We start from the raw sequence: 15,662 nt of genomic DNA, 5'->3' as shown, positions 1-15,662 counted from the left end.
AATATATGATATACATTGCCATGTAAACTTCCACCGAAAATTGGTTTGAACGAGATCTAGTAAGTAGTTTTTTTTTAATACGTCATGAAATTAAAAAAAAAAAATTTTTTTCATCATACCCATATGTGTGGGGTATCTATGGATAGGTCTTCAAAAATGATATTAAGGTTTCCAATATCATTTTTATCTAAAGTGAATAGTTTGCGCGAGAGAACCTTCCAAATTGAAAAAAACTGTGTCCCCCCCCCCTGTAACTTCTAAAATAACAGAATGAAAAATCTAAAAAAAATATATGATATACATTACCATGCAAACTCCCACCGAAAATTGGTTTGAACGAGATCTAGTGAGTAGTTTTTTTTTTAATACGTCATAAAATTTTAAAAAATTTTTTTTCATCAAACATATACGTGTGTATCTATGAATAGGTCTTCAAAAATGATATTTAGGTTCCTAATATCATTTTTTTCTAAACTGAATAGTTTGCGCGAGAGACACTTCCAAAGTGGTAAAATGTGTGTCCAAAGTGGTAAAATGTTGAACAAGATCTAGTAAGAAGATTTTTTTTTAATACGTCTTAAATTGTACGGAACCCTTCATGCGCGAGTCCGACTCGCACTTGGCCGCTTTTTATCATTATCAAACAGTCTGGGAGTGATAGTACGTATTTTAGGTATATAGGAATGAATCAAAAATTCACGGCAAGGCCAAAGTTCGCAAATTCGAGTCTTGCCGGAAGTGGTGATTTTTTCCTTTAATAAGCTTTAATAAATAAATCATATATTTATTTGTAAACGTAGGTTTTCATAGATCATACAATTGTATAAAGAAGGTATCACTATGTTTAGCCATTAGGCATAGGTACAAATATTGTCCAGATAGTGAATGCATATTTACAAACGTAATCTATAAAAAAATATAATATACTTACTTAATTTAATAATTGAAATTTGATTTGATTTTGTATACATTTTGTTACAACGAGCACTATTGGTCTTGGAAATTTGGTCAATATTATTTTTAACATATACCTACCGCTACTTCGTAAATATACAAGCAAGGTAATGTCAGTATGTCGAGCCTAATGAAATATAATATGTAAATATGAAAATTTGTGTGCGACCGAAGTTTCGGTTTCGGCAGTTTTCGGCATAAAAAACATGTTCCGGTCGAAGGTCCGGTTTCGGTCAGACACTAATGAAAATGCACTAAACTATGACATATCAATGTCATTTTCGAACATCGATCGTCCGGACAACAAATGTATGAACTCATACTAAATAAGTACTAAACTACTGATCAATAACAAAATGTCAAATACACCCATTAAATTTAACGGAGATTAAAAAGGCCGTGTATTAAGATAGAAAGTGAGTATTGTATTCTTTGCACCTCATCCACTACGATACATTTTTGTCACTATACCAGCTCGGGAAGGTTCTCTTTATACTTTTATGAAGTATAAAGATGAGAAAGTTGTAATTTATCCACAAAAGTGGCCAAATAATCTGATGCCAATTTTGAGTTATTTCCTCACTTTCGTTTGAATGTGATTTGTAATGTTTTGTTTACAGTTATCCTCGCTTTGGTGTGGTGAAAAATGTTGTGTTTCACTCGGGAGCAAAGTTTGTTTAACCTTCGTGCCTTAAACCCCCGTAACGCTCAAGATTAACTTACTTTTCTAACCACTCGCTACGCTCATAGCTCAATTTTGGAAACTTACGCTTGCTCGGGTATCAATATTAATTAGCATGAGGGGTTAAAACAACCATATCTCCTTGTAAAACAACTAATTTGGTTCAAAGCAAAAGAAATGTAATGTATGGAAGTAATTTAGTCGATATACACTTACTGACTACTCAACAATGTTGCAACAACATGCTCCAAACTGGTCTTAAAGATGCTATTGTTGCACAGTTGTGTACAATCCATTGAATACCAACTTATCAATGAGATGTCCCAGAATGGCGGGTCCGAGGAGCGCGACGCACGGCGCGACGGCGGATATCAGGCGCGCCTCGCCGCGACTCAGGCCCGCGCCGGCCTCGGTCATGTGCAGTGGCAGGAAAGGGAATATGCAGCCCACTCCTGTAACAAACACTTTTGTGAGAATTTTTACACTTTATGAGGTGTCCGAGTGAGCGCGAGTTGCCAAGAGCGAGTTTTCTGTTGGAACTGCACCGGCACTGTGAAGTCCGCTATCAAAAATCTATGCATTTATTATTTTATGTACATAGGTTATACAATAGTAGTTCGTGTCATCAACGATGACGCTCAGATTTGTCAAATCTAACCTTTAATAACATGATAATATGAGTCAAGGCACGCGTCTTCGTGAATAACACGATCTATAGTCAGATACTTGGCCGAAAAAACAATTGATCGCTAGTCATTTTCTAGCCACCATTTATATATTGAAAATTCTACTTCTAAGACACAGACACCTCAGTACTTACTCTCGATTTGTGTGTCGAATTACTATATAGTAGCATCATATCTTATCAAGTTTAGAACAGATCAGTTGCCATCAAGTTTTGATATTAAAATACTAATAACAGCTGAGGGTGTTCGAGCTTCGATCGCGCCACTACGTGCACTTCAACTTTTGTGGTGCGCATGCCGCAACCGCTGCAGGCATAGATATAAGAAAACTGTTATCATTTACTTGGCGCAAAACCTTTTTATACCGTTATTTTTAAACCGGTTTTTATAAAAACAGGGCTTGACAAATTAAGCGGTTTGAAATTATAAAAACCGGTTTCTTCCTATATCGGTTTCTATGTTTACGCGGCATACCACTAGGCCGACCGGCCGTTGCGTCGCTCGTCGAATAAACCGGTTTTTTAGGTTACAATAAAGTTCTTAAAAGGTTCGCGTCCTTATAAAAGTTCGGAGGAAAACCGAAATAAATTAATATTTATCGGTATTTCAAAAACCGGTTCTGAGCCTTGCTTCTGGCCGAATGGTGTTGTGTTTCGGAGGTTCCGTTTCGGGGCAAACTGCCGAATTCGACCCAAGAGCAGCCGATTCAATGGAGCCGTTTTGTCGCCTAAATATGACGCCTAATATATTAGTCTATAAAGTAGGTATTTGTAATATAATATGGGCCTTGTTGCCAGAACCAAATTTTAAATAAATAAATGATAAATATATACATCTGACTGTGATTAAGAAACATAAAATAGTAAGTAAGTTAATGCCTTGAACCTCGTAGGGTTGCCATACGTCACGTATATACGGGACTGTCACCGTATTTAAGTGTCGCCTCCCGTATTGTAACCCGTCCTAATATTGTCCCGTAAATCAATACCACTGTAGAATACGTATACAAATTGTCACAATCATCCCTGTTTAACCACATTGTTATAACACTTATGTGAGTTTACGCTATGAGAGTATGTATTTGCACCGTACCGTCCCACCGCCCCCGTAACGCTATACTACCCCATTGTCCCGTACCCGTTCCGAAAAATTATGGCAACCCTATAGGTGCGCTTTTATGCGCAGCGGCGGTATCACGGTTCCATTTTTATCACTTGTCACTATGCCTGTCACTTTCGCTCTTACATACTTGTTAGAACGTGACAGGCATGGTGACAAATGATAAAGAGCCGACCATCTTAGCCCTACAGGTTAAGAAAATAAATAACAGATATCGTGACATAAAACGGTGCAATACAGGTCGAGGTGAATGGTCCCTAAATCATTCGGTTCTTGGAGCTCCGCGCTCCTTAGATGGAAACTTGCGAGTGCTGCGGCATTATGCTGCAGCCGAAAGAAAAAAGGCAGTATAAGTATGGGACTTGAATGGAATCGCACTACGTTTCTATTTGAGTTGTTTTATTGCGGTGCAAGTCTGTCTCGTCAATCGCTCGACCACTTTTTATCGTGGATTCGGGATAGGAATTCGACTGTCAAGTGTGCTTGAAGGTGGCTCAAAGCAATTAAAGTATGGTGTTAAATGATTTATCGCTCTGCGTGTAATATGGTATACCCAAAATTTTACCAGTAAGATGTAAATAGTGTCAATTAATTTACTTAATAACGTCGAGTTGCAGATGTTTTTAGGGTTGTATGGGCTTGCACGACGGATCTGAAATGTATGGGAAGATCAGCGGATCCGGATCCTGATAATTACATACATTGCGAATTCGACTTGCAAACCCTAGGTGTATCAATTGTGTAAATAAAGAACCCTTAAACTTTCGCCATGCCCATTGTCCGCCTGTTGACAATTATTAACTTAGTGAGCATTGGTGAACTTGACTTGCTACCACGCTATTTATATGACAGTCGACGCATCTTAGTATATAAATTGTTTTAGTACTTAAGTTTTTAGATAATATTTTTTCTTTTTTTTATGTTTATGTCTATGTATGCCGTTGAATAATAAAAAGGAAATTGATAAATATATTATCATCTACTAAGGCTCTTCTACGACCATTATTTCAAACATTAAACTTCTGCGACTGTTGTTTTGTTTGACTGTTGTTGTTGGATTTAAGACGGCATAATTCACAGGCATACCCTTAATTAGAACTACAATTAATAATATCCTCAGCAGGGCTAAATATAGATATTAAATAATAATTAGTATAGTTAAGTTGCACTGTCATAATTGGAACTATTGCAATATACAATAGAGAAAAGATTATTCGTCATTATGCGCGTTGTGAAAATAATAATATAAATTGAATTATAATGGAACATAATACATAGTTGATATTGCTATGACTGATGCCTTTTTTAATTCAATATCGCCAGTTGCATGAATGAGTGTACCTAGGCCAAGGATGACTGTACAGCTATTTATAGTGGTTGAGGATCTATAAAAACCTAATGGAGTCATGGTCCATTTAACGGCACGTGATCTTTTTTGTTCGCGGGTAAAAATGATCTTTAATTTATTATATATTTCTTTGCGAGGCACTTAGTACAACAGAGTCAGTGCGTATGGTCAGATATTTTTGAGCACCTCTTGTCCGCTCCGATATATTTGATGGCGACTGTACACGAAAGGTGTGGGTTCAGGCCTGTACAAAAAGGTGTTCGCTCTACGGTTAGTTATCTAGTATTCCTTTGTCACACATCATAAGCATTTCCCTTTGGGGATAACCAACAGAATTCATATATTTTAACCCCTCATGCTAGTAAAGTTCCTCTTCATTTCATGTGTGGGCTGCATAAAATTGCTTCTTATGCTCTAGCTATTTATTGCTCATAAGGTAAAATCAGCCATACTCATTATCCATTGACGTAGAAAATATAGTACAAAACCGACCATACACCCACCGGGTAGGGTGACTAGGGTGATGACTTGATGAGAGGCCAAATACTACATAATCAATATATTATATTTAGTTCCGAATTTAAATACTCTAAAATACATTTAAATATTTAAAAAAATATGGTATGAAAATTCCTCGCAATTGAAGTAAATGTATATAACTCTAGCATAAATAACCATTTTATACCCGATCTATAATATATCGACCCTTTGCTCGGGACGGATAAGTGCCTCGGATAAAATAGGTTATTTTATGCTCTTGTTGTACAATTTACCAAGTTTCTTTCCTTGCTCTACTAATACAATCTTTTAGTGAACCTACAACGGAGAAAAAATAAATAGTGATGGCCAGCCCTCTGTTCACCAGAAGCCTTTGCCCGAGTTACTTATAGTTCGTTTTTTTTTAGCATTAGAAAAAATGTAAACAATCTTGACATGTCTTTATTAATGAAAAACGATTTTTTTAAATCAGTAACTATTACATACTCGTATGAAAGCAAAATAATGTAAATAATAGTATAATGATTTATAATTGTTACATATTTGCCGTGACTTATTTTACAAAAGTGTTTTTCAATAAAAATACACGTCAAAAACGCTGACCTTTCTAATGCGAAGAAAAATGGACTATAGGTAATTAAGTATGTATCCGATGACCAATACGAGTATACAATTCAAAGTCGTGTTACCTGCTAGAAAACAGAAGAGCACGCATTTTAACGTGTTAAGGTTCTTGTTGTCGAGTTGCTTCATGTTGGCAGATTTCTAACGCGCGTCAGGCCAGGCGACTTCCCGCTAACATCTTGCGTCTGAAACCGGAAAAGGCGCGTCAACCAAAGCGTCTCTTCAACTGGTCTTCAATGGAAATGAAAGTGGGTAGTAAAATGATGGGTGGGTGAGTGATTCAATTTTAGGCTGCGTTTCGACCAGAGATGTGCGAGAATGCGTAGCGAGGGATGTGCTTTCAAGAAGCAATAGTATTACTGCACGCTGAGAGAGGAAAACAAATAAAGTCATTCTATGAATTCTTATCAAACACATCCCTCACTATGCATCCTCGCACATCTTTGGTCGAAACGCAGCCTTAGCGTAGAGTGACATATCTCTTAACTCTAAAACAATTTTTCACCTACAGTTAATAAGCGGGCCATATAGTGTGGTATCACATTTTAATTATAATTAATGTGATGAAGATATAAGTATTTGCTGATTTAAAAACCTTAGAGAGCGCATAAAGATGTTTTGTCGTGTACCTATCTATTGTGTATTTACGTAAAGCTGATTTCATAACTGCTGTGTAATAGGTAATTTAATTTGATAAAGTAAACTAATAGCCTTATTGAATAATAAATCTAGGTACTAGATAGAATAAATCTAGGTATAGTGTGGCAAGCCAGCTTTCTCAGTAAAACTGTCAGCAAATTTGAAAAATGTACGTGTGCAGTGCGATCTCCCATACAAATAATGAATTTCGCTCCTAACGAAAAAGTATATATTACTGTATATTAGCCGGGTATAGTTACGAAAACTTATTCGTCAAGTTACCATACAAGATACGTTTTACCATACCTCCCATTCTACTTATTTATTAAGTTAAGGAAACTGATTAAAGGAGTGAGCACTCTCAGCTTACCTACTTATTTCTCTATGCCGTAATAGACGCAATTATAATGTTGATATTTTTGTAACGCAATTTGGCCAGAATTGAACAGTGATATCCAATATCAATGATTGTAAACAGATTGTCAAAATGAGTACAGAAACACCACAATATCGGTGGTAAATAATTTGCATGGCGGGCGGGAAGCACTCAATGTCTCACTTACATACCTATACATTATATGCGCCTGACTCACTTGACATTATGTCACGTTACTTCATAACCACGCTATATCTCGGACACGTTTCTTTATTTACATGATCCGCCCACGTGCTATTTCACTACCAAATAACAGGCTTACTATAACTATTAGTCGGTCCTCTATTGATTTTCCGACAAAAAATATGCCGATTTTCGATTCGCCGACGATTCGCCGACGATTCGCCGACGGGTTCTTTGGCCGAGTAACGATTGGCAGAATGTCATTACGCATAATATTCGTTTGCACGAATAGTCAATACGCAAAACATTGATACGCATATTTACTTTTCGTAGAATAATCATTTACTGACTCTCACTATTGGTCGATATTAACTATTGGTCGAAACACAGTAGGTCGAATAATCATTTGGCATTAATATTGATTAGCAAAACTTCCCTCTTATTTATGGCTAGACTAGTACATGACTAACCTACACAAAAACTTTTAGCTTGAGTCGGATAAACATGGTTTTGATACATTTAATTATATACTTATTTTCACTGGTTGGACCATAAAATCTTATACCTTGAAACAAGAAATTCTCGTATATATACTTATACATACTTATACAGAAGTTCCCCGCGCGCGCGCTCTGCGAGTGAACGTATAGTGTAGTTTTATTTTTGCTATCTTAATTTACGAGATAATCAAGTACAATGGTGCGGTGCAAAAAGTGCAAACTTTTTGTGTCTATATCAAAGGAGGATACAGTTAATTGCAAATCGGTGTCCTGTGATGCTATTCTTCATAAAAGCTGTGCGAAAAAGGAGATGTGTGAGGATTGTCTTCGAAAAGAATCTGGCAGCCCAGCGGGATCAAAGCAAGATGGGGGCAAGGCCAAGATAGATTTCAAACCGGGTGAATTTTCATTAGAATCCGTGCTCAAGGAAGTGAATAGCAAGCTGGATGTCGTACATAATATAGAAAAAAAGCTGGATGAATTAAAAGAAACAGTGGAATTTTATTCAGCTCAGTATCAGACATTGATTGAGTTTAAAGAAACTGCAGAGAAAAAAATGAAAGCGCTGGATCAGAAAAATAGTTATCTGGAAAAGTGCAATAAGGCGCTGGAAGAAAGAATTATAGACTTAGAGCAGGAGAAGAAAGAAAAAAACGTGGAAATAGTGGGGTTGGAGAAGAAGCAGGGAGAAAATACAATGGAAATAGCAAAGGAAATAGCCAAAAAACTCAATTTAGATCCCCAGGACATAAAATGCGCAAAGAGGGTTGGACGAGAAAAGGCGGGCGACGCCAAGCCGCAGCCGATTGTAGTCAGGCTCAAGTGCAGGACCTCGCGGGAGAACTGGCTCCTAGCTAGAAAGACTCGGGTCACTAACAACACTGTTTATGGTAACGGAAGTGATAAGCCTGTCTACATTAATGAGGACCTCCCAAAGTTCAAACGACAGCTGTTTTGGTCAGCTAAAACACAGTTAAAAGATATATGCAGATATATATGGATACAAAATTCCAATATACTAGCCAGAAAAGATAACGAAGCAAAAATCTTCAAAATAAGGTGTGAAAAAGATATAGATAACATAGTAGCATAGTCATTAAGCAATTAGCTGTGTGAATACACTACACGATTTCTTTCATTATCAGAATTCAACGTGTTTTCGGATATTTCTGCGGAAGTGGAATACTCACGGTATAAAAACATAGGCATATGGAGTACATCAATTAGTAACAAAACAAATAAATTTAACATATTGCATTTAAATATAAGGTCGCTGCGTAAACACTTCAATCAACTACTAGTTTTAATTAACCAAAGTAAAAGTCAAATAGATGTCATTGTTCTTTCGGAAGTGAACATAAAGGAGGATGAAGTATCATGCTACAACGTAAACGGATACAGTACCTACTCAAAGACCAGGGAAAGTACCAGAGGAGGAGGTTTATTAATTTATGTGAAAAGTCAAGTTAATTTTACTATGGAAGATGTTAATTACCTCGGTATGGAAGTATTACATGGAATTATATGCCTAGACCAGAGAAAGATCAATTTATTATCGGTTTACAGACCACCACAAAAGAATAAGATTTTATTTATAAGACATTTGGAACTATTTATTCAACGTATGCGAACTTGCGAAGACTTAATAATTATCGGGGATATGAACATAGACTTATCTAAAAATAATATGAATGCAACTACCATTAGTTACAAAAACACCTTGTGTGGATACGGCTTACAATGCGGCACACCTAGCACAGAGATAACGCGGGAGGCTATTGTGAACGGGCGCCTGGAGACATCGTGCATAGACCATGTGTGGGTGCGAGCAAGACGGCAACACGTGCAAGATGCGCTGACAGCTGCAAGTGTTATTGAGTGCGGTATATCGGATCACCATATAGTGGGCATAAGTTTGGACTTCGACCGTAAAAATTGCAAAGGTTCATTGCAAACAAGTACACGTTCTGTGTTAGATGATAAACAAGTTGAAGTAAAATTAGATAATTACGACTGGTCGCAATTACTTCTCGTAGATTGTCCTTTATCGTTATATAACAAATTATGTCATGTTTTTGAATTAATTTATCGCGAATGTACAGTTACAAAAAGTGTTAAACGAGGTAGGATCACTCAGCCATGGATAAATAAAACGTTGTATGTTATGATAGTTAAAAGGGACGAGTTATTTCGTGTGTGGAAAGCCTCGCCAAATAATATGAACAAACGATTAGAATACACAAAATACAGAAATAAGGTAAATAAACTAATAAATATTGCTAGAAATAAGTACCGTAGACAAGAAATAAAAGAATGCCAAAATGATTATAAAAAAATTTGGAATACAATTAACAGCTGGTTAGGGCGAATAAAATTAAATGTGGATGAGGTAGTTCTCCGATACTTAGGAAAATCAGATAATGTACATAATATTTGTACCAGATTTTCTGAAACTTTTACTAAGGAAATTTTATGTATTAAACATACATGTGATGTTAAATTCTTGGTTCGTGACTCTTATGTTAATAAAATTGATTTGTCTTTTAGATATAAAAAAGTGTCTGCAATTGATGTTGAAAAGATTATTAGTAATTTAAACTCAAAAAAGGCACCTGGCATTGACAAAATAAGAATAAAAGATATTAAATACATTAGGAAGCAATTGTGTCCCATTCTGGCTAAATTCATCAATTTGTGTGTGATAAAAAGCGTTTATCCAGAAAACCTGAAAAAATCTTATATAAGACCAATTTATAAAAATGGAAATCATTTGGATTATACAAACTACAGGCCTATCGCAATCCTGTCAGTAATTAATAAAATTGTCGAGAAGGTGGTTGTCGGACAAGTATCAGGTTTTCTGGAGAAACATAACATACTCACGGACTCGCAGCACGGGTTCAGGAAAGGTAGAAGTACGGGGTCGGCTCTGGCACAATTTTCAGATGAAATCAATAGCCGCCTAAACGAAGGTAAACAGGTACTTGCGCTTTTTATTGACTACAAAAAGGCATTTGATACCCTGGACCATGAAGTGCTTCTGCAGGCGATGCGAGAATGTGGCATTGACGGCCCCGTCAATGACTGGTTCCGCAGCTACCTGGCGGGCAGGACCATACGCACGAGCATCGCCGGCACCACGGGCGCGGAGTGTGACGTCACGCTCGGGGTGCCGACCGGCTCGGTGTATGGCCCTGTCGGCTACGTGATGCTGGTCAACAGCGTTGTAAACGTTATAAAGAAATGCAAGGTATACATGTATGCGGACGATATGTGCCTACTATATTCGCATGCAGATATATCGGAAGCTCACAGGTGTATTCAAAGCGACTTTGACGAGATTACTAAATGGGCCCACGATAATGGAATAATTATAAACATATCAAAAACGAAAAGTATGCACATATATTCCCCATACAACCGCAGAGCTAAGTCGGTCAATTATAACGAGGTAGGTGTGATAGGACACGGATACGATTGCCTGCACAACCGAAAGGATAACAAATGCAACTGTGAACCGCTAGAATACGTAAACACTTATAAGTATCTAGGTATGCATATTGATCACAACTTTAATTGGAAAACACACATCAATGTGGTTTGTTCAAAATTACGCTCAGTAATGGGCAAAATGTACTACTTACATAAATTAATTAGTAAAAAAACTATGCTTGTAGTATATTATGCACTAGCGGAATCAGTGATATGTTATGGACTTAATGTATATGGCAGAACCTTCCAAACGTATATTGAGGAAATTAAAAAGCTACAGATACGATCACTCAAATACTTATTGGACAGCAAAACTAAAAATAATCTGAAAGGCGTCTATGAAAAACTTTATAAAATGTATAAAATACTACCTGTGACTCAAAGAGTACAATATTTGATAGCTATAGATAATTACTATAATAATAAATATAAAGTGTTTAAGAAAAGCAGATATAGAACAAAGAATATTAGAATAAGGAAATATGTACAACATTTTGTCAAAAACTATTATGGTAGAAGAACAGATAAATTTTTGGTCCCAAAAATATATAATGATATAGAATGTTTAAGAGAGGAAAATAAATATAGCATAATGGAAGTAAAGAACAAATTAAAAAAAATACTTTTAGATAATTTACCTTGACCTCAGCTACCGTGTATTATTATTATTATTAGACTTGTTGTTTTTGCATAGTCTATCTTCTTGTAAAATTATGTACTTGTATAATTTAGGGCATGTAAGCATAGAATGATAGCAACTTAATCCCTTAACGTGTCATAAAAAAATATAGTTTTAAATTTGAACTCAAATAGCTGTCAATAGAGTAGAAGATTATATCAGCCATATACGAGTATATAGGTTGCATATGCGGTAAGGGGTTAAGTACGGTACCTTTTTAGGTGCATAAAAATGTAAAAAATGAGCGCTGTCTCGCCAACAAACCGCATAAGCAGTTTGGCGAGTAACTTTAAAATTGATTATGTATATGTGCCTTTGAAAAATAAATGAAAAAAAAAAAAAAAAAAAAAAAAAAACATTTCGGGGATCTCGGATCGACTGTAACGATTTCGATGAAATTTGCTGTATGGGGGCTTTCGAGGGGCGAAAAATCAATCTAGCTAGGTCGTATCTCCGGGAAAACACGCATTTTTGAGTTTTATATATTTTCCGAGTAAGGCTCGGTCTCCCAGATATTAAAAACCTATATTGCATAGGTACGATAGCCCACACTTTTAACTGTCCATCGGTGAACCTTATTACAAAAGGCATAAGATCCACCGGCGGACAGTTAAGAGTGTTGCTGTTTGTACAATACCTATGCTTTTGTTCATATTTAAGTTAATAATTGATTCGAACCTAAAATGTGTTTAACGCATACATATACTTAAAAAAGGATAATATTTTATGCATCCTTTTTGAAGTCTTCGTTAACGTTATTCGACTAAACATTCCTTAAACGAAAAGACTACTCTGCCAAATGAAAACCGTCCAATAATATTTCTGCTAATTTACACAGAAGCAAACTGAACTGTATGCAAACCAAGAGTCTGCGTAACGTTAGTCGACCAAAAGTTAGTAAAGTTACATACAAATGAATCACTCTGCGAAACGATCTTCGGCGAATCGTTGTCTGCGAATCGATAATCTGCGAATTATTTTTCGGAGAATCATTAGGTATTATAAAATAAAATAAATCTTTATTTCCAGAAATTCAAGATACAGAATGTAGCAGGGTCTCCGCACTATTAGGCTTTGCCTGTATCGCGGGGTACCAGGAATACATTATCCCATAGAAAGTTACAAACATAAAGTCCAGCTTTTGGCAAAATAATATAGTTTATTAGTCTTATATTGAGCCGCATGTGGATATTGCTCTAAATATCTAATTCCATCCGTATACCTACTGTTACATAGAATATAAGGAAACGAAATCCTTCGTATTTGCTATGGAATGTGATATCATATCATCCAAAGATTGATGGACAATAAGCTACATATTTAATTTGTAGGTAAGTGTGTATACTTTCGAATGGAGAAGCGATCGTCCACTATCCTCTTAATTGGGTTCATCAAATAAAATAAATTATACTGTCAGTTTTTATTGAGTTTACGGGTAAACATGTCCACTTGCCATCATATTTAGAATTACGGGTATTTCGATCCCTAACGGTCTTTTCACTTTACAGTTAAACATAGTGAACCTTTTAACCTCACCATAGTAGCCATCTATCGAGCAGGAAGGCTCCCTTGGGCATTAGTTCGGATGCTCGTTAAGACAGCCAGCATCAATAGTATCTGACACCTTGGAAATCTTCTCCAATTATAGATAAATACCTATGTACAGTTCGCGTTCAAAAATATCTAGGCCGGCAGCCAAGGTGACAATCGGTATCGCTACGACAACAAAACGTTTCGTCTCTCTATCACTCTTCCACATTAGTGCGACAGTGACAGTTGCGTTTCGATCGCTACGGAGCGTAAGCGATTTGCATGTTGGCTACGCGGCCTGTACCTATATGTAGAGTCATATCTCTTTTTTTCTAAGTGGTTAGCGAATGGTCGATCAATTTGGACGCGTAGTCTGATCCGCTACTTTTTTTTTACTGTATCTATCTATATAATATTTTCCCAAGAAATATGAATAGGTACTTAATTCATTTAAGTAATTGTAGCCAGTGGCCTCAAGGGCAAAATAATTGACGGTTAATTTTGTCACGCAAATTTAAGAGACCATCATTAAATATGTTAAGTCCGCGTAAAATACTGTCGTTTTGAACACTTTGCTAGCTATGTGCGTGTTTTTTTTTTTGGAAGATGCCAATCGATTATAATTTCCGTGAGATTCAATTTGTAAAGCGCCAAGACATCCGTCACAAGGTAAATAAAAAATAAGTTAACATTTTAAAACTCAAATATATTTATAATGAAAACAAAAGGCAAGGAAGGAAGATCATTTATATAGAGCAAGAATATACCCTAATATGCTGCCCTGCGGCACCCTGCGTTGCTCTACTGTGGTTTATCCGTGAGAAAGAACGAAAAAAGAGTAAAGAACAGTCTATTATTTCATTTACGACAAACGCAGAGTTTACTCTAGGAAGTCTAGGACTAAGTTAAACGTGTGTGGACACCCCGGCACCGTCTCACCTCGGCTCAACATCATTGAGAGCGGGCGGGGCGGCCGTAGCTGCCGAGGCTGCAAAATGCCGCAAATATATAGCTCTCTCTGACCGGCATATATTTGTGGCTTTTGCCGTTGAAACTCTGACCGTGGTGCCTAAGCGCTCATAAATAAATTTGGCAACTTTAAAAAAAAACATTGATGTCACGGGAGACCGTAGGACTGGCTCCTTCCTCGCCCAACGGATCGGCATAGCGATCCAAAGGGGGAATGCAGCCAGCCTTATGGGAACCCTTCCACTGACCTGGGTGATCTAGCTTAATATAAATATATTGGGCTAGGTCACCCATGTTAAATATGTTTATTCTAAGTTTGTTATTATTTACGTGTGTTATTGGTTTTAATAAAAGCGGCCAAGTGCGAGTCGGACTCGCCCATGAAGGGTTCCGTACCATTTATGACGTATTAAAAAAAAAACTACTTACTATATCTCGTTCAAACCAATTTTCGGTGGAAGTTTGCATGGTCATTTATATCATATATTTTTATTTCGTTTTTAGTAGTTCTGTTATTTTAGTAGTTACAGGGGGGGGACACATTTTACCACTTTGGAAATGTCTCTCGCGCAAAGTATACAGTTTAGAAAAAAAATATATTAGAAACCTCAATATCATTTTTGAAGACCTATCCATAGATACCCCACACGTATGGGTTTGATGAAAAAAAAATTTTCGAGTTTCAGTTTTAAGTATGGGGAACCCCCAAAATTTATTGTTTTTTTTTTCTATTTTCGTGTGAAAATCTTAATGCGGTTCATAGAATACATCTACTTACCAAGTTTGAACAGTATAGTTCTTAGTTTCGGAAAAAAGTGGCTATGACATAATCGGACAGACAGAGGGTAGGGTTCCGTTTTTTGCCATTTGGCTACGGACCCTAAAAAAGGACTAAGTAGGTTTTAACAACCGACATTTTCCACAATCAACCACAATTAACTTTTGGGAATGCAATATATATAAATACAACTATCGTATTCCAAAGGTCAATAATAAACTAATGGATAAAAATGCCAATATTGCAGCAATAAAAGTTTTTAACAAGTTGCCTGTTGAAATAAAATCTGTCGAAAGTAAACAAGTTACAACCACTTGAAAAATGATTTATTAGTGGAGTTTTCTACAGCATGAAAGAGTTTGACGATTATTATAATAGTATATGGATGTATTCATTTTGTTATTTAGTTAAAGTCATAATTATACTGTACGTCCGTGATGGATAAACTGTTAGTTCTTAATTGTATTATTGTCAACATCTTTGTACACAGTCAAACAATAAATCTTATCTTGTCTATATTATCTTATATCCTACCTCTTGATACCCAGCAAACGCAACCTAAGTATATCTCACTTCATAAGAAACGATCTCAGCTAATCATAGAC

General features: G+C 36.4%; 1 protein-coding gene across 3 annotated transcripts in view; it reads right to left on the bottom strand.

Moving 5' to 3' along the window:
- Positions 1-15,662, bottom strand: part of LOC133516871 (uncharacterized) — a 56,617-nt gene that overhangs the window by 25,701 nt on the left and 15,254 nt on the right. For all 3 annotated transcript variants that reach the window (XM_061849884.1, XM_061849886.1, XM_061849885.1), the window contains exons 2-3: positions 5,977-6,096; positions 1,944-2,088 (exon numbers count right to left, since the gene is read on the bottom strand). In XM_061849884.1, the coding sequence (XP_061705868.1) occupies positions 1,944-2,088; positions 5,977-6,040 (209 nt within the window). In that variant the 5' untranslated portion in view covers positions 6,041-6,096. The remainder of the gene's footprint in view (positions 1-1,943; positions 2,089-5,976; positions 6,097-15,662) is intronic.

The sequence above is a fragment of the Cydia pomonella genome, chromosome 4 (genome assembly GCF_033807575.1).
Source record: "Cydia pomonella isolate Wapato2018A chromosome 4, ilCydPomo1, whole genome shotgun sequence".
NCBI lineage: Eukaryota > Metazoa > Arthropoda > Insecta > Lepidoptera > Tortricidae > Cydia > Cydia pomonella.
Note: the sequence above shows the minus strand (reverse complement) of the source record. Positions and strands in the feature narration are given on the sequence as shown.